Source organism: Budorcas taxicolor, chromosome 21, assembly GCF_023091745.1.
Source record: "Budorcas taxicolor isolate Tak-1 chromosome 21, Takin1.1, whole genome shotgun sequence".
NCBI classification, from domain to species: Eukaryota; Metazoa; Chordata; class Mammalia; order Artiodactyla; family Bovidae; genus Budorcas; species Budorcas taxicolor.
Window position 1 is genome coordinate 24,255,343 of NC_068930.1, and position 17,379 is coordinate 24,272,721.

Genomic DNA, 17,379 nt, shown 5'->3' on the forward strand with positions numbered 1-17,379 from the left:
CCGCGGGGTTGATTTTGGGATTAAAAGGCTTGCCTAGGACTTGCTGAGCACTCAATCACCACGTTTGTGGTTAGTTGTTGGCAGTTCTGTGTCCCCACACTTGGGCACAAACCCCTCGAGAGCAAGGGCTGTGGGCAGGTCCCCTTCTACACCCAGGCACAGGCTGTAGTCCTCAGCCCCAGAGTAAAGCACCAGCCTGTCCCTGTGGGAGGGGGATGCACAGTGGCCGGGGGCAGGTTCAGCTTGCATCTGGGTTCCTGGTGTGAGCCTTGGGAGTGGCCCTTTTGCTCTTAGAAGGTCCTCCTAACAGGGCTGGAATGTTACATGACCACCCTCCCTGTCAGGGGCCGCCCCAGACGTGCTTCTATAGGCAGGCGCTCGTCTGCCAATGAGTGTGTGTGTGCTCAATCGTGTCCGACTCTGCGAGCCCATGGACTATAGCCCTCCAGTCTTCTCTATCCATGGATTTTCCAGGCAAGAATATGGAGTGAGTTGTCATTTCCTCTTCCAAGGGATCTTCCTGACCCAGGGATCGAACCCACGTCTCCTGCTTTGGCAGGCAGGTTCTTTACCACTTGCACCACCTGAGAAGCCCTCATCTGCCAATAGAGTGATGTGTTATGGGTTTCTTTGTTCCCATTCCCTTCAGGTGCTAGAAGAGGGGTGCTGCCAGGGACTGGGGCCTGGAGAAAAGTACAGGAGATACGGAATCTAGAAAAATAGCACTGATCCACCTATTTGTAGGGCAGCAATAGAGATGCAATAGAGACTTGTAGAAAGGAGAGAGAGGGTGGGATGATTGGAGAGAGCAGCCTGGAAACATATACATCCCCATGGGTAAAACAGGTAGATAGTGGGAATTTGCTATATGATGCAGGGAGCTCAACCCTGGGGCTCTGTGACTACCTAGAGGCGTGGGATGGGGTGGGGAGGTGGGAGGGAGGAGACATCTGGATACTTAGGGCTGATCTATGTTGTTGTATGGCAGAAACCAACACAACATTGTAAAGCAATTATCCTCCAATTAAAAGTAAATTAGATAGGATTTGAGGGGGAGAAAAGCACGGGGAGGGACTGACATCTCTGCCGACATACTCATCTCATGTCCTCAGCACCCCAGGATTCAGACATCACCTCCCTCTCAGCAGAGATGAGGAGACTGAGGCTCAGGGCATGACAGGATGAGCCTGAGCCAGAAAGGGGCAAAGTCCAGATCTGAATTCGGAATCCAGGCCAAGTCCCAGCACAGGCTCCGCCACTGAGGGCCAGTCCCTCCCCTCTGCTGGCCCTGCCTTTGGGGAAGTCTGGAAAAAGTGCTGAGCTGCTTGTTTTCTCAAGCCCGCAGCTGACACGAGGGCTGCTGCTGGGCACTGCTGGACGCTGGGTCAGATGGGCCGCTGTGCTCCAAGGCAGTGAGGCTCCCCACACGGGGAGGCAGGGGGGTTGCAGTGGGCACAGCAGTCCCCTCTGGACACCACGGGGGACCTCATTGCCTTTCATCTCCAAGCACAGGGCCCGACCCAGACCAGGGACTTAGCAAATTATTTGTTGGACTGATCAAATGAGTTCTTAGTCTCTAGAGCCTGATGTAGAATCACCCAAACCTTTGATGAATTTGGGACCCCAGAATGGAGAAATCTCTCAGGTCTGTGGTTTTCATCCAAAACGTCTGCTTCTTTGAGGACTTCCCTGGCGGTCCAGTTAATTTTATTTATTTATTTTGGCCATGCCATGCAGCATGGGGGGGTCTTAGAGTTCCCCGACTAGGGATAAAACCCTGCATTGGGTTCCCCCCTGCATTAGAAATGCGGAGTCTTAACCACTAGACCCCCCAGGGAAGTCCCCCTCCCCCATTCTTTGATGGGGAAACTGAGATGCAGAAGTGACTTTGCTTAGTCACTTGTATGTGACAGAGCTGGGACTTGAGGCCAGGCTGCCTGACTCCCAGCTGAGTGTTCTTTCCAACGCAGGGTGGGAGGGTGAGCTCTCTCCATCAGGGCTAGCCACCCCCTCCCCACAACCCCCAGCCTATTCCAGAGGTTTTCCTTCCATCCTACCCCTTCCACGAGAGCCCTACTTTAAGCTTAATAGTTTAATCTTTAGTGTCCATTTCAAGGAGGCTAAAATTCCTCTCTGGGGTATTTTATTTTTAGCCGGCTTCAGGAAGGGGAAGCTCCTCTGGCTTGTTGGGGGCAGGGAGACACCGGCCGGGAGCCTGCTTCCTGAGGAAGGGCCGCCGCCATGCACCTGACCCTGGCCCGGGAGGAAGCCTCAGGCAGGAGCCACCCCAGTCCTGTCTTCCCCCTTCTGTATGGAGCGCCTCTGTTGTGCTGTGCTAGACATTGAGCAGGGCAGCAGGGTGCAATCTGATGAGGACCCCAGGCCAGGGAGGAGGCCCTCCCACATCCCTGCCGCCAGGGAGAGCTGGGAAGCACTGGGAACTGGGGGAATTTCAGGGAAGCCTGGGGAGCTGGTGGGAGGAGCCAGGAGCTCAGTGGGGTTGGGGAAAGGGCACCCCTGTGGGATAACCCTGTGCAAAGGCCGGGCTACACAGAGGGCACTGGTGTGGCGGATCCCTTAGGAAGGCAGGAAGCTGATGTCCCGGCTTTGGACCCAAGTGGGCTCAGTGGCTTTTGTAGAAACACCTGTTGGATCAGAGAACGTGGCTGTGAAGCTGGGAGCTAGTTTTAGCATTCACTTCAGTCAGTTTTCTCCAGCTTGTTAGCCATCACAGACTCCTTCTTTCAAATCAGATCTTTCATGAAATTCCAGGGTACATATCAGACACAAGCTATATTTTAATCGGTGTAAACTTAGGTCGTTAAATGTGCAACATTTAGCTAATCAAGAGCAATGACCTGTTGTGCAAGGCACAGTCATTTAGCATCAGGGCTGACAGGTGGTAACTGCTGTCTGAGCTTGGCCTCGGCACCTAATTTATTTTTGTGTGTTGCCTTGTTCTTGCCCAATATATTTAAAAACCCCAAACACCACATTCACATGGCTAAGCAAATGGTGACAGTTGTACAGTCAAGGTCAGTGTAAAATTAATTATACCTTGGCCACAAAGCCATTGTGTGGGAACAAGGTATATATTTCATTTGAATAAAGATGGGTTTTTTTAACATCAGTTTTTAAAAGAGCAGAATCTTTAGTGTTTGCCATTTTGGATCCGATTCTTTTGGGAACTCCTGTACCACTGGGGAAACCCAGCCTCCCTATTTCACAGATGGGAAGACTGAGGCCAGCAAGGGGGCAGGGCTTACCCAGAACCTCCACAGGGAGATGGAGGCCATGGCAAACAAAGATCACATACACAGAGGGTGTCCTGGCTCCCCATAATTACTCTGTTCCCAAGACAGGAATAGAAAGACGTCAGGGACAGAAACACCCAGACTTGGGCGAGCCCTTGCTGAGCGTGTGTCTGTCTGTCGTCGGTCTGGCAGCCTTGAGCTGGTGGTGCTCATGCTCCCTTCTCTTCCCGCAGCGATGCCCTCCTAGCCAGCCGCCACGGGATGGAGGGCTTCATGGACTCAGGGACACAGACTGATGCTGTGGTGGTGCTGTCTTTGGCTCAGGCCGCCGTGCTGGGCCTGGTCTCGGAAAATGAGCTCTTTGGAGCTACCATAAGCGCCGAAGCCTTCTACCCGGACCTGGGGCCGGAGCTGTCTGGGGCAGCCATAGGGGAGCCCCGGCCCCCAGGCCCCGACGTCTACCAGCTGGCCTGCAACGGGCGGGCCCTGGAGGAGCCGGCCGAGGAGGAGGTGCTGGAGGTGGAGGCGGCCTTCGAGAAGCACACCCGGCGGAAGACGAGGCCACCTGTGCGCCTGGTGCCCAAGGTCAAGTTTGAGAAGGTGGAGGAGGAGGAGGAGGTCTATGAGGTGTCGGTGCCCGGCGGTGATGACAAGGATGCTGGCCCAGCAGAGGCCCCGGCCGAGGCAGCTAGCGGCGGCTGCGAGGCCCTGGTGCAGAGCAGCGCGGTCAAGATGATCGACCTCAGCGTCTTCAGCCGCAAGCCCCGGACGCTGCGACACCTGCCCCGCACCCCGCGGCCGGAGCTGGACGTAGCCCCTTTCGACCCCCACTTCCCCGACCCGGCCCGGGATGCCTTCGCCGAGCCCAGCATGGCGCTGCCCAGGCCGGAGGCCCTGTCTGTGGAGTGCAGTTTCGAGCCGCCGCACCTGCCCCCGCTGAGCGACCCCGAGCCCCCTACCATGGAGTCCCCGGAGCCCGTGAAGCCAGAGCAGGGCTTCGTGTGGCAGGAGGTGGGCGAGTTTGAAGCGGACACAGCCGGCTCGACGGTGGAGCGCCACAAGAAGGCCCAGCTGGACCGGCTGGACATCAACGTGCAGATCGACGACTCGTACCTGGTGGAGGCCGGCGACCGGCAGAAGCGCTGGCAGTGTCGCATGTGCGAGAAATCCTACACGTCCAAGTACAACCTGGTGACGCACATCCTGGGCCACAACGGCATCAAGCCGCACTCCTGCCCGCACTGCAGCAAGCTCTTCAAGCAGCCCAGCCACCTGCAGACGCACCTGCTGACGCACCAGGGCACCCGGCCACACAAGTGCCAGGTGTGCCAGAAGGCCTTCACGCAGACCAGCCACCTCAAGCGCCACATGCTGCTGCACTCGGAGGTCAAGCCCTACAGCTGCCACTTCTGCGGCCGCGGCTTCGCCTACCCCAGCGAGCTCAAGGCCCACGAGGTGAAGCACGAGAGCGGCCGCTGCCACGTGTGCGTCGAGTGCGGCCTGGACTTCTCCACGCTGACGCAGCTCAAGCGCCACCTGGCCTCCCACCAGGGCCCCACCCTCTACCAGTGCCTGGAGTGCGACAAGTCCTTCCACTACCGCAGCCAGCTGCAGAATCACATGCTCAAGCACCAGAACGTGCGGCCCTTCGTGTGCACTGAGTGCGGCATGGAATTCAGCCAGATCCACCACCTCAAGCAGCATTCACTCACCCACAAGGTAAGGACGCCGTGCGCCACCCCGCACCCTGGCCAGACCTGGCCTCTGGAACCTCCCTGCCGGCCACAACCGCCCAGGGCCTCCTGAGTCTCTGCTCTCTCCTCCTGCCGAGCTTTCATCCAGGGCTTCCCATAGTGCTGGATGAGACCGCTTAGGTGGTGAATGTTCTTTTCTTTCTTTCCTCAATATTTGTGTGCTCAGTCACTTGAGTCGTGTTCGACTCTGCAACCCCCGTGGACTGTAGCTCTCCAGGCTCCTCTGTCCATGGGATTTTCCAGGTAAGAGTACTGGAGTGGGTTGCAGTTTTCTTCCTCCAGGGGATCTTCCTACCCAAGGATTAAACCCCTGTCCCCAGCATCTCCTGTGTTGCAGGCAGATTCTTAACCAGCAGACCACCAGGGAGTTCCCAAATGGTTCTTTTTTTTTACCGTTCTATTTATTTTGATGATGATGTTCAGTTGCTCAGTTGTGTCCAACTCCTTGCACCCCATGGCCTGCAGCACGCCAGGCTTCCCAGTCCTTCACCATCTCCCGGAGCTTGCTCAGATCCACGCCCGTGGAGTCAATGATGCCATCCCGTCATCTCATCCTCTGTCACCCCCTTCGCTTGCCGTCAATGTTTCCCGTCATCGGGGTCTTTTCCAGTGAGTTGTTTTTTTGCATCAGGTGGCCAAAGCATTGGAGCTTCAGCTTCAGCATCAGTCCTTCCAATGAATATTCAGGGTTGATTTCTTTTAGGATTGACTGGTTTGATCTCCTTGCTGTCTAAGGGACTATACATGACCACTGGAAAAATCACAGCTTTGACTAGATGGACCTTTGTCAGCAAAGTGATGTCTCTGCTTTATTTTGATGAGTGTTAGGAAAAGATGTAATTGAAATTAGTTTTTGTTTATTTGGATTTTGGTTTTTGTGTGTGTGGTTTGGGGGATTTTTTTCTTCTTTTTAAGATATGAACCGTTTTTTTTTTTTTTAACAACCAAAGATATGTTTCTGAATGTGGTTTCTCCCCCCTAATCCTGACACCTGCAATTCAGATGCAGGTGAGCAGAGGGGACACATCTGCCACCCTGCTGGGGCCCCCTTAGGTAAACAGCAAACACTTTGGGAGACTCGCTGGGCCGCAAGCCTGGAGCTCTGCAGGGGCTTCAGCCCCAGTGTCTCAGGCGCTCTGAAATCAGTTTTTTAAATAGTGAAACTTTATTCATTTTAAAACATTTGAATTGAAGTGTTTGAAGAATCCCTGCAGGACCCAAGGAGCATAGTTGGAGAATCGCTGAGTTTTCCCTCTCACAGCTGGGAGGACCGAGGCCAGAGAGAGGCCAGGATGCCGTGGGGAAGTAGATGAGATGCTCAAGAACACAAAGGGCTCCTCTTGCCTCTCGTAATTACTCGAGTCTATCAAAAGCGTGTGCCTCTCTTTTAAGCAAATACTAAATATATTTCACTGTAGAAGAGAGTGAGGGACTTCCCTGGTGGTCCAGTGGTTAAGAATCCACTTTCCAATGCAGGGGACACAGGTTTGATCCCTGGTCAGGGAACTAAGATGCCACATGCCAAAGGGCAACTAAGCCCACAGGCCACAACTACTGAGCCTGTGTGCTCTGGAGCCCACGTGCTACAACATGGACCCGATACAGCCAAATAAATTAAAAAAAAAAAAAAAGCTTTAAAAAGGGAATGAATGTGAGAGAAAATATTTGTTATAGAGAAGTACAATTGGTTCCAGATACTCTGAAATGAGGCAAAGTGGCCTGTGGAGACAGATGGTAGAGCAACACCGTCTTGTCCGCTGTGTCTCTAGACATCACCTTGACCAGTTCTCCCCTGCCTTCCTCCCTCCCTGCAGGCTGCTAGCCTCCCTGACTTTCAGCCAGCGTCACCTCCTTTGAGGGGCCTTTACGTCCAGACAGGCTGAATGAGACCTCTCGGGTCCCACCATCCCACTCTGGCACTTGGCCTGCACTGTGGTTTCCACCCAAATCCAACCAGCTTCACACTTTGAAGCAGAATGTGCATGGAGCTGGGGCTTCCCAGGTGGCGCTAGTGGTAAAGAACCCACCTACGATGCAGGAGAGTAAGAAACTCCGATTCGATCCCTGGGTCAGGAAGATCCCCTGGAGAAGAGCATGGCAACCCACTCCAGTATTCTCGCCTGGAAAGTCCTATGGACAGAGGAGCCTGGCAGGCTACAGTACAGTACATGGGGTCGCAAAGAGTCAGACATGACTGACCAATAGAGCACGCATGTGCATAGAGCTACCACTCTCCAACCTGGGGCCTTAGAGAGGCTCCAGGTTGAACTCGTGTCCTTGTCTCTCACAGTGGACATTGCAGTGAGTAGGAGAGAAATATCCTGCCAAGCTGAGAATCCAGCCTGTCCCAGCCCTGGGAACTTTTTTTTAACATATTTTTTAAAATTTATTTGGCTGCACTGGGTCTTAGTTACGGCATGTAAGATCTAGTTCCCTGGCCAGGGATCGAACCAGGGTCCCCTGCATTGGGAGCGATGAGTCTTAGCCACTGGACTACCAGGGAAGTCCCCTTGGGAACTTTTTCTGCTGCGGCAGATATGATTGCAGATTTCATTGCAGGTGCTCCTCCGTTCAATTGGTGTAGCTACCTAGACTGTAAAGAAGGATTCTGAAGCTGAATCTGGCCTTGGCCATAAAACCAGATGATTGATTATTCATGCCTGCAGGGGGCTTGGGTGATGAGAATAGAGAGCGATAAGGACACGTGCTGTGTGCTTGCCATCTTTCTCCTCTCTTCATAGACTTTAAAATCCCCACAAGACCACAAAGTGTTTAAAAAATAATAAGAATACTGTGAAGAAAAAAATCAAGATCAAAGGCTGATAAAACTGCAGACATTCCCGTGATCAGCCTCAGTGTATGCAGGGCACACATCATGCGCGGTCAGCTCTCCACGGGCAGGGCCCCCTGGTGGTCACACACGTCATCTTCACTGTGTCAAGCCGGCACACACAGGAGACACGGTCTGTCTGTGCCGAGACGTAGACACTGGGACCATGGGGTCGCAAAGAGTCAGACGCGACTGAGAGACTAAGAAACAGCAAACGACAGGAAGTCGTTTCCCAGAAGCCCTGATGCTCGGGTCCGCACGAACACACTCCCAGAACCCGTGTCCATCGTGCGGTCCTGACCGTGGCTCCCGCCCACCCCCCGCCTCCCCACAGGGCGTGAAGGAGTTCAAGTGCGAGGTGTGCGGCCGGGAGTTCACCCTGCAGGCCAACATGAAGCGGCACATGCTGATCCACACCAGCGTCCGGCCCTACCAGTGCCACATCTGCTTCAAGACCTTCGTGCAGAAGCAGACCCTCAAGACCCACATGATTGTCCACTCGCCCGTGAAGCCGTTCAAATGCAAGGTACCGGGCCCCGGGGCAGGACTTGCTCACAAGTGGCCCCGGCGTGTGGTCACAGGAGGCGGGACCCAGGCTGGGCAAGGGGGGGCCGCTCCCCCCACCCCACCCCCGTTGGCTGAAACTGCTGGGCTCTGAGGGGTTGGGGGGTAGGTGGTGAGAGAGGAGGTCCTACAAGCTACTGAATTGGCTGCTTTTCTTTGGCCGCACTGAGGCTTGTGGGATCTTAGTTCCCCAGCCAGGGATGGAACGCAGGCCCTTGGCAGTGAACGTGCAGAATCCTAAACATTGGACCACCAGGGAATTCCCCGAAGTTGCTTTTTGAGAGTTGAGGGCGGGGGTGAAGGTCGCGGTGCAGCCTCAGGGAAGGAGCCCAGGCCGGAGACTCAGTGCTGCTGGAGCTCCCAGCCCTGGGTCTCAGCCTCGGCTCGGGGAGTGTGTCCTCGGCCTCTGGGGTCACATAGGAAAGGACAAAGGGGATGCGATTCGGGCCCAGCCATGGAGGTGGGAGCGGCTAGGGGCCGGGGGAGGACAGGCCACCAGGCTGACGAGGCCGGGCTGGGGCCGGGTGTGTTCCAGGTGTGCGGGAAGTCCTTCAACCGCATGTACAACCTGCTGGGCCACATGCACCTTCACGCAGGGAGCAAACCCTTCAAGTGCCCCTACTGCTCCAGCAAGTTCAACCTCAAGGGCAACCTGAGCCGGCACATGAAGGTCAAGCACGGCGTCATGGACATCGGCCTGGACAGCCAAGGTGGGTGGGCCACACGCCGAGGACGGAGCAGGAGCGGTCCTGTCATGGCGCACTCGGGAGCCTCCTGTCCAGTGAGGGGAGCGGGCAGGCTGGCCAGGCCTGAGACCTCACTGGGGTGGGCTCAGGTCTGGAGAGGGGGCTCCCCGGAGGGCCATCAGCATGATAACGATGGGACGTTTATGTATTCTCCAAAGGACTTACGTGGGCTCACATAAACAATAATAAAAAGAATATTTGTTGAGTGCTGTGTGCCAAGCCTTTATTAACTCATGTGACCCTCACTGCGAGGTTGGCTCTCTTATTATCACCATTGTACAGATGCAGGCACTGAACGATAGAGAAGTTAAGGAACTCATGCAAGATCATCACTGAGACAGGGCATTTTTAACACATTATTTGACCAGAGATGTGTTAATATGTCTTTTATTGCCCAGACGTTATTGACTGGAGACATATCAATATGTTTTTAGAGAGTGATACAATTAACGTCACCGTGCAGTTATTAGAGCTTAAAATTGATCAAGGGTTCATTATACAACTTATGACTGTCATAATTCACATTTTGCTCTGTTAGATTTTTGTTCCAACCTTGTGTATATTATAGATGCAAGTTTATTACCATAAAATTTCAAAAATGATGCATTATGAAATTTTGAGTAAAAGAATTTTTCGGTGAATTTTATGCAGTTACTTCCTCTGATTGTCTAAGCAACATAAATACTAGTGTCTCAGAAGATGATAGTTCTTCAGGATATAGTTCTGATTCAAACGATGTATTAGACCAACAGACCGAAAAAAAAAACCTTAGTGTTTGATTGGGATACTCAAAGTGAAAATGAAACTCATGGTGCTGGAGAAGACTTTATAGGTGTGTCAGGTATAACTATTGAATGTGATAATCTGCAAAGTGTTAGTGAAATAACAGAATTAATATTTGACTGACCAAAATAAAAATCACTGGTCAAAGGCATTCGTTTCTGGAAAAATCCCCCAGTTGATGAGTTTAAAAACGGATGGGAAGGAAAGTAACAAAAGGGAAAATGCCAACTGAAAGATAAGGGAGAGCCAGGTAGAGGTCACAACCCCAAGTACAAGTGGGAGGTTCTCTGGGCATGCAGAAGGGAGCCCTAAGCTTCCCAGTGGCCAAGGCAAAAAGGGTAATATAGTCAGTCACACTCTTCCTAGTGCCTGGCGGAAGGAATGCAGCCCACATACTCAGGAGACTTGCTCACCTCTGCAGTTGGCGGAGGTTTCATTGGCTGTTGGTTATAACATCCCCACGTGTTAGTGATGACCTCTCCCCTCAACACTGGTCAGTAGTGGAAGCACCTTATTCTTTCTGGCCTCATGGGGAGGAGACACTTTAGACATTCTACAGGAAGGAGTAGACAGCCACACTTTCAGAAGGTTCCTTGTATAGTCTGGAGCTGTTTGACTTTCTGGAGTTCCTTCCAAGACGCATAGCTAGGAATGTGTGTCGACAATCACTGAGTGGGTTGACTTGCTGTGTGAGGTTACTCAGGAGGAGCCAATCAGATGGTGGGGCGTGATGGAAATAACCCTGCTTTAGCTTTGAAACAGTGAGTGGCCTGGGGTTTTCTGGTAGAAACAAGTGTCCTCAGTTTTCCATTCTCCCTGAGTGAGGATGAAATGCTGTTGGCTGCATATAGATGCTCTGTTACACCTTCTTCCTTAGTATGTGGTTCTAGGACCAGCAGTGTTGGCATCACCTGGGATCTTGCTAGAACTGCAGACTCACCTCCACCCCAGACCTGCTGAATCTGGATCTGCATTTCAGAAAGATCCCTCAGTGATTTGTTTGCACTGGAAAACTTGAGAGGCATCGAATGAAGTGACGGTTTTCAAATTTGAGCCAGGGAGCATGAGAATCACTGGCGGTTTTCAAATTTGAGCCAGGGAGCATGAGAATCACTGGAGGCTTGTTAAAGTGCTGAGTCCCAGCCCCCAGAGCTTCTCATTCTGTAGGTCTGGAGTGGGGTCAGACCATTTGCATTTCCAAGTTCTCAAGTCAAAGGGAAGCTACCGGTCAAGAAACTCACATTGGGAACCTCTGATCTAAGCTCTAGAGAGCCGTTCTTAAACTTGGCTACACATTGAAATCACTTAGAGAAGTTTTAAAGTGCTGATGCCTGAGTCTCAACCACAGAGATTCAAATGTAATTGATCTGGCGTGTGGCCCAGGATCCAGATTCTTTTTTTTAAGCACCTTAGGTAATTCTGTGCGCAGTTGAGTCTGAGAGCCAGTGCTCTAGTGCATCTGCTAGGAAGCAAACCCACCAGGAAGGACAGAGCAGGACTGGCCCTTTGAAAGCAGCTGTCCCTACAAACCTCTCTCCCAGGGTATGGCTAAGGCATAAGCTCTTTCCATCTGAGGTCAGCAACCAAGGAGGCCTACGGTGGCTTTCTTCCTGATTGTACCAGCAAGGATTGACATAGGAATGGCTGAGGCCCAAGTCACTCATATATAACCTTGGTCTGAGAAGCTCAGGCTTGATTTTGTGCAGGCGGAAGGCAGCATACATTCTAGATAGAGCTATCCAATAAACTATAGGACTGTAATTTAAGAGGTAGATTAATGTTTTTGCAAAAAAAAAAAAAAAAAAGGTACAAATTGTTCCCTGGGGCCAACTGGAACTGCCAAATAGAGTTAATAAAAGAAGTTGGGAGGGTAACAAGAGACTCAAAGGTAGAAATTTTTCCTGGGTCTTTATTTTGTTGTTGTTGTTGTTGAGTTGCTAAGTTGTGTCCAACTCTTTGCAACCCCGTGGACTGCCACACACCAGGCTTCCCTGTCCTCCACTATCTCCTGGAGTTTGCTCAAATTCATGTCCACTGAGTCGATGATGCTATCTTACCATCTCATCCTCTGTCCCCCTCTTCTCCTGCCCTCAATCTTTCCCAGCATCATAGCTCTTCGCATCAGGTGGCCAAAGTATCAGAACTTCAGCTTCAGCACCAGTCCTTCCAATGAATATTCAGGGTTGATTTCCTTTAGGATTGACTGGTTTCATCTCCTTGCAGTCCAAGGGACTCTCAGGAGTCTTCTCCAGCACGACAATTTGAAAGTATCAATTCTTCAGCCTTTATGTAGCTTATTTTTAATCAGCTATATGATAGGAAAGTGTGCCACTAGGATTTGAGGAAGAAAAAGCCTAGGGTCTGTAAGATGTGGTGCAGTTGACCTTGTTTTATAGTCAGAAGACTCAGTGTGTCAAATGCCATGGACACAAGTAACAGACACCCCAATTAGACCAGCTTAAACAATAAGGAAATAAATTAAGAAATGATTTGCAGTTCAGGTTATCTGCAAAGTTGACTGATTCAGCCCCTCAGCAATGACAGGGTGAGACTCTCTCCACAGCATTGGCTGTGATTTTCCTCATGGTCAAAAAAGCTGCCAGTGGCCTTAGGGCAACATGCTTCTCTGTTCACCTCCATTGGAAGAGCAAGAGCCTGCTGTCCTTTGCTCTATGAAACCAATGAGAACATTCTCAGAACTCACTAGTAGGCCTTTCCTCATGATTCATTGGCCTGAATTGGGTCCCATTCCTCATCCTGAGCCACTCATTGGCAAGGAGTGAGATTACTTTTCAATCAGTGGTTCTCAATGGGGGACATTTATTTGACCATGTCTAAGAGACATTTGGGGCTTCCCTAGTGGCTCAGACGGTAAAGAATCTACCTGCAATGCAGGAGACTCCAGTTCGATCCCTGGGTCAGGAAGATTGCCTGGAGGAGGAAATGGCAACTTACTCTAGTATTCTTGCCTAGAGAATCCTATGGACAGAGGAGCCTGACGGGCTGCAGTCTCTGGGGTCACAGAGTCAGACACGACTGAGCAAGTAATACACCAGAGACATTTGGGTATCACAGCTGGGGTGATGTTACTGGTATCTAGCTGGCAGAGGCCATGGATGCTGCGAAACATCCTACAATGCACAGGCCAGTCCCCCAATACAAAGAATCATGGCCCAAGGTGTTAATAATGCCAAGGTTGAAAAACCATGCCTTAGACTCATCAAGGCTACCCCTGGGCTGGGTTCTATTTCTTCCCAAACACGTCGCATCTCCTAGGTAGATGGGGCAGAATGCACACTGGGACTCGGCCACAGTCCCTGCCAGCAAGCCTCCCAGTGTCCTCTGGGCCTCCCTCCCTCCCTCCAAAACTCATCAGAAGGCAGCCCCACCCAGGCCTCCACCTCTGTAGAGTTTTCTATCTGGCTTTGTTCCAACAGTAAGAGCTTTATAAAAGATTTCAATTTGATAAAATGACAGAAGTCCTCTTAAAAGAGTTTTTATCTCATCATCTTCGTTTACCTACCGTGAGTGTTTGGCCTTGGAAAGCAGGGCCAGAGGATACAGCTGGCACCAGGAGAAACAGCCCTTTAAGATAGTCACAAGTAGATCAAAACAACAGCACTTGCTGGGTGCCCCTGAGCAAGTTGATTAACCACTCTGAACCTGCTTTCGCTCTCCTAAATGGGGTCGCTGTGAGCATTCAGATGGTACATGTGAAGTGCCTGGCATACAGTAGGTGCCAAATAAGTGGTGTGGCCAACATGATACAGCACAGGAAATCTTTCATATGGGAAAGGGGATTGAGTCATGTTGCAAAGAATAAATCAGGGCTTAGTGACTTAGGGGGCTTCCCTGGTGGCTCAGATGGCAAAGAATCCACCTGCAAAGCGGAAGATGCGGGTTCAGTCCTTCAGTTGGGAAGATCCCCTGGAGAAGGGAATGGCTACCCACTCCAGTATTCTTGCCTGGAGAATTCCATGGACAGAGAAGCCTGGTGGGCTACAGTCCATGGGGTGGCAGAGTCGGAGAAAACAGCGACTTTCACTTTCGTGACTCAGGAGGTGCAGGAGACCCTCCAGAGTTCAAATCCAGGCCTGAACTCACTCGGCACACATTTGAGAAGCCACAGCAGTCAGTCAGGTCCCCCCAGAGCAGGGCAGTAGAGGAAACCACTGAGTCTTCTGGAAGCCGTGACTAGGAACCACTCCTTTAGTTCTGCTTCCTGTGTGGGAGTGACCGGCCATTCCCACAGGCAGCAGCCAAGCTTGACTGTGCCCTCTCTTGCAGACCCCATGATGGAGCTAACGGGCACGGACCCCTCTGAGCTCGACAGCCAGCAGGAAATGGAGGACTTCGAGGAGAACGCCTACGCCTACGCCGGTGTGGATGGCAGCGCCGAGGCCAGCGTCCTCACCGAGCAGGCCATGAAAGAGATGGCCTACTACAACGTGCTATAGCACAGGCCGGGCCGCCCGGAACAGGGCAAGGGGGGCGTGGGGCGCGCGGGCCGCCTCCCTGCCGCTGAGAAGTGAGCTGCTGCCCCACTGTCCCGAGCCCTGCCCTCCCGCTTGGTCGTTTGCACCACTAGGGACTTGGAGACCAAATGGAGACTGTACTCCTGGCCTCAGCTATGAGCCCAGCACAGGCCCCAGGCATGGTGGGGAAGGAAGGATGACCCGGGAGCCCCAGGTCCCCGTCTCCTTGGCCTGCTGCTGCGGGAGAAATGCAGACGGGGGCCGTTCGGGGACAGGCCACTAGGGCAGAGGTTCTGTCTCTCTGGGCCCAGCAGACCTGCGGCGGCCAGTGTTGGGGGGCCGTCCTGATGGCTCTTCAAGGGCCCTGTCACCGGAGGAAGAGATCTCTTGAGCCATGTTGTGTTTTCCTCTGCACCATCTCCTGCCTCTAGGGATGGTTGAGCTCTTGTGCCAGTTGGTCAGCCCTGCTCCCCACCCTCACCCGCTCCCATCAGCCCATGGACTGGGAAAAGCCCAGGCCCAGAGCCCCCTTCCCCACCCGGTCCACAGACAGCCAGGCAGGGCCCTCTGCCTTCTACCTCCTGGTGCCCTCCACACTCTCTGCCAGCCAGGCATGCATGCAGCCCCTAGGAAAGCAGGGTGCAGCCCCAACCCTGGCTACCATCCTCTCCAGCCAGCCCCCAGAAAGCCCCCATCTCACAGCCGTGTTTGGAAGTGGGTGTCCCAAAAGTGGATTCCAACAAACTGTTACCCAGGGCAGCACGCCAGGGTCCCCCGACAAAGCCAGGACAAGCAGTGCATGAGGCACTTGCTAACAAAGAAAGGTGGCAGCCCCCCAAGTGAGGGGAACAGGGCGGGGGTCACTGGGGGTCACAGAGGGGCTGTCCTCAAGGAGGCCAAGGATGGCCTGTGGGGGGGAGGGGGGACTGGAGTTTTTCTTATTTAAGGTCTAATAAGTATGCATTTTGAGGACGGGGACAGCCAAGAGTCACCGGAGTCCTAGGAAGAGCAACGTATTTTAAAAAGGAAGACCATAGAGAAAAAAGAAACTTTTTTTTTTTTTTTGAGCAAGGGGGGTATTTTGAAGGTAATTTATTTCTTTTTCTTTCCAAATCTGCGTCACCTATTCTCTTTTCTGATGGACATCACTTTCTTTTTCCAGCGGAAGCTTTCTTGTGTGCTTTGCGTGGTTTGTGGCTCCCCAACCAACCGAGAGCAGCCCAGGGACTCGGGGTGGGGATGGAGGGGGTACTTGCTGGTCTGGCCCTGGAGGGTGCATGCAGCTGTGGGCAGGAAGCCTCAGGAGATGAGGGCGAGAGGCAGGAGGGGGCGAAGCCTGGCAGGCCCTCCACCCCTGCCTGGCCCCTCTGGCCAGTGACTCACTCGGCCCCGCTCAGAGCAGTGGCCAGAGCTCCCATCGCCTGCCCACTCTCAGCCCCTCTGTCCCCAGCTCCTGCCTCAGAGCTGAAAAAGACTGCAGCGGCCCCGGGGCAGTGAACTGAGGAATGCCAGGGCCCAGACTCCCACCCATTCGCACCCTGAGGCCTCCGTGATGGGAGTCGGGGCAGGCAGGGCCATCCGCAAAGGCACAGGAGGTGAGGCCATGGGCCCCAGGGAGCAGTTGGGAGGAGGTGCCCCCAGAGCTGTGTTTTTCCTGAAGGACCAATGGCAACCCACTCCAGCATCCTTGCCTGGAGAATCCCCATGCAGAGAGGAGCCCAGCGGGCTACAGTCCATGGGGTGGCAAAGAGTCGGACACAACTGAGTGACTAACATACACACGCACACACGCACACAAGCCAGGCCTCAGGGTGGCTGAGATCAGGATGGGGGGGGCGGAGGGGAGGACACAGAAGCCTCAGGATCAGGCAGCCAGGTGCCCCTTCCTTCTTCACTAGAGTTCATGCTGAGCAGCAAATGAGAGGACTGGGGGTCCTCACTCACCCCAAGTGTGGCTCTCTAGACCCCGAGGCCCCCAGCCTCCCAGGTGCCCGCCATGACGACCCTCAGGTGGCAGTGACCCCGTCACTGTAGATGACATTTTCTCCTGCTGAGCAGAAGCGTTGTCCCCTGTAAACTACCTCTTCCCACCACATCTTCTCCCCCCACCCCAGGTACCAAAAAACAAAACCCCGTATCTCCTCCTCCTCCTCTTTCCAGCCACCCAGTGGCCTTGGTCTTGGAAGCCCATAGGACAAGGTCCAGCCCCCAGGCTGGCGCTCTCCTGTCTTCCCCCAGCCCCGCCATCAGCACCAGCCCTCTGAGAGGTTCCATACTTGAACAAACCCCCCCACCCCTGCCCCATGCCTTGGACCTGGGCAAGGCTGAGAGAAGGAAGCCGCAGCACAACTCAATCTGAGCTGGGGGGGCGAGGGCGGTGGTCTCAGCAAGGCTCATGTCCTCACCCTGCCCCACCCTGCCCCAACCTGTTCAGAAGAGGCTCTCGAGGCCTCTCACGTGACTTGGAAACTCCTGGATGAACTCCATTCTAACTTATTTTGACATGTATACGAACCAACTGTTTTAGAAATTCCACTCGTGCAAAGCCCTACTGTGTTTTTATGTTCCTGTTTCAAAGAGAAGTTTACTTAGCAATAATTATAAATAAATGAATATTCTTTAGTGAGGTGACTGCGAGTGCTTCTTTCCATGGTTCTGGGGGAACTGGGCCTTGCCCCTTCCCGGAAAGGAACCCCCTACAAGTACTTCATTCTCTAGGGGGTCCAGAGGAGCACCTGACCATCCTTCCCACTAGAATGGCCACCTCCAGGCCTCTGAGCCCATGAGAAAGGGGTGCCGGCCAAGACCCCAGAATTCCTACCACTTGTAGAGAAAAGCCGCTTTCCCACCAACAGGCCTCCAGGACAGAAGCCAGCTCCTGGTGCCAGACTGGGCTTCAGAGGCTGTGTCTTCTGGGGAGCTGCCAGCCCTTGGCTGTTCGCTGATGGGGAAGAAGGGCTAGAAACCTTAAGC

At 53.2% G+C, this 17,379-nt stretch overlaps 1 protein-coding gene across 1 annotated transcript; it reads left to right on the forward strand.

Moving 5' to 3' along the window:
• Positions 1–3,515: 3,515 nt before the first annotated feature.
• On the forward strand, positions 3,516–14,388 carry ZNF710 (zinc finger protein 710). Its single transcript, XM_052659945.1, has 4 exons — positions 3,516–4,973; positions 8,173–8,364; positions 8,938–9,112; positions 14,219–14,388. Exons 1-4 carry the CDS (start codon positions 3,516–3,518, stop codon positions 14,386–14,388), a joined length of 1,995 nt encoding a protein of 664 aa, XP_052515905.1.
• Positions 14,389–17,379: the final 2,991 nt, after the last annotated feature.

Coding starts and splice junctions, on each gene's coding strand:
- ZNF710 (XM_052659945.1), top strand. CDS start 3,516: ATGGAGGGCTTCATGGACTCAGGGACACAGACTGATGCTGTGGTGGTG. Junction 4,974..8,172: donor AGCATTCACTCACCCACAAG/GTAAGGACGCCG, acceptor GCCTCCCCACAG/GGCGTGAAGGAGTTCAAGTG. Junction 8,365..8,937: donor TGAAGCCGTTCAAATGCAAG/GTACCGGGCCCC, acceptor GGTGTGTTCCAG/GTGTGCGGGAAGTCCTTCAA.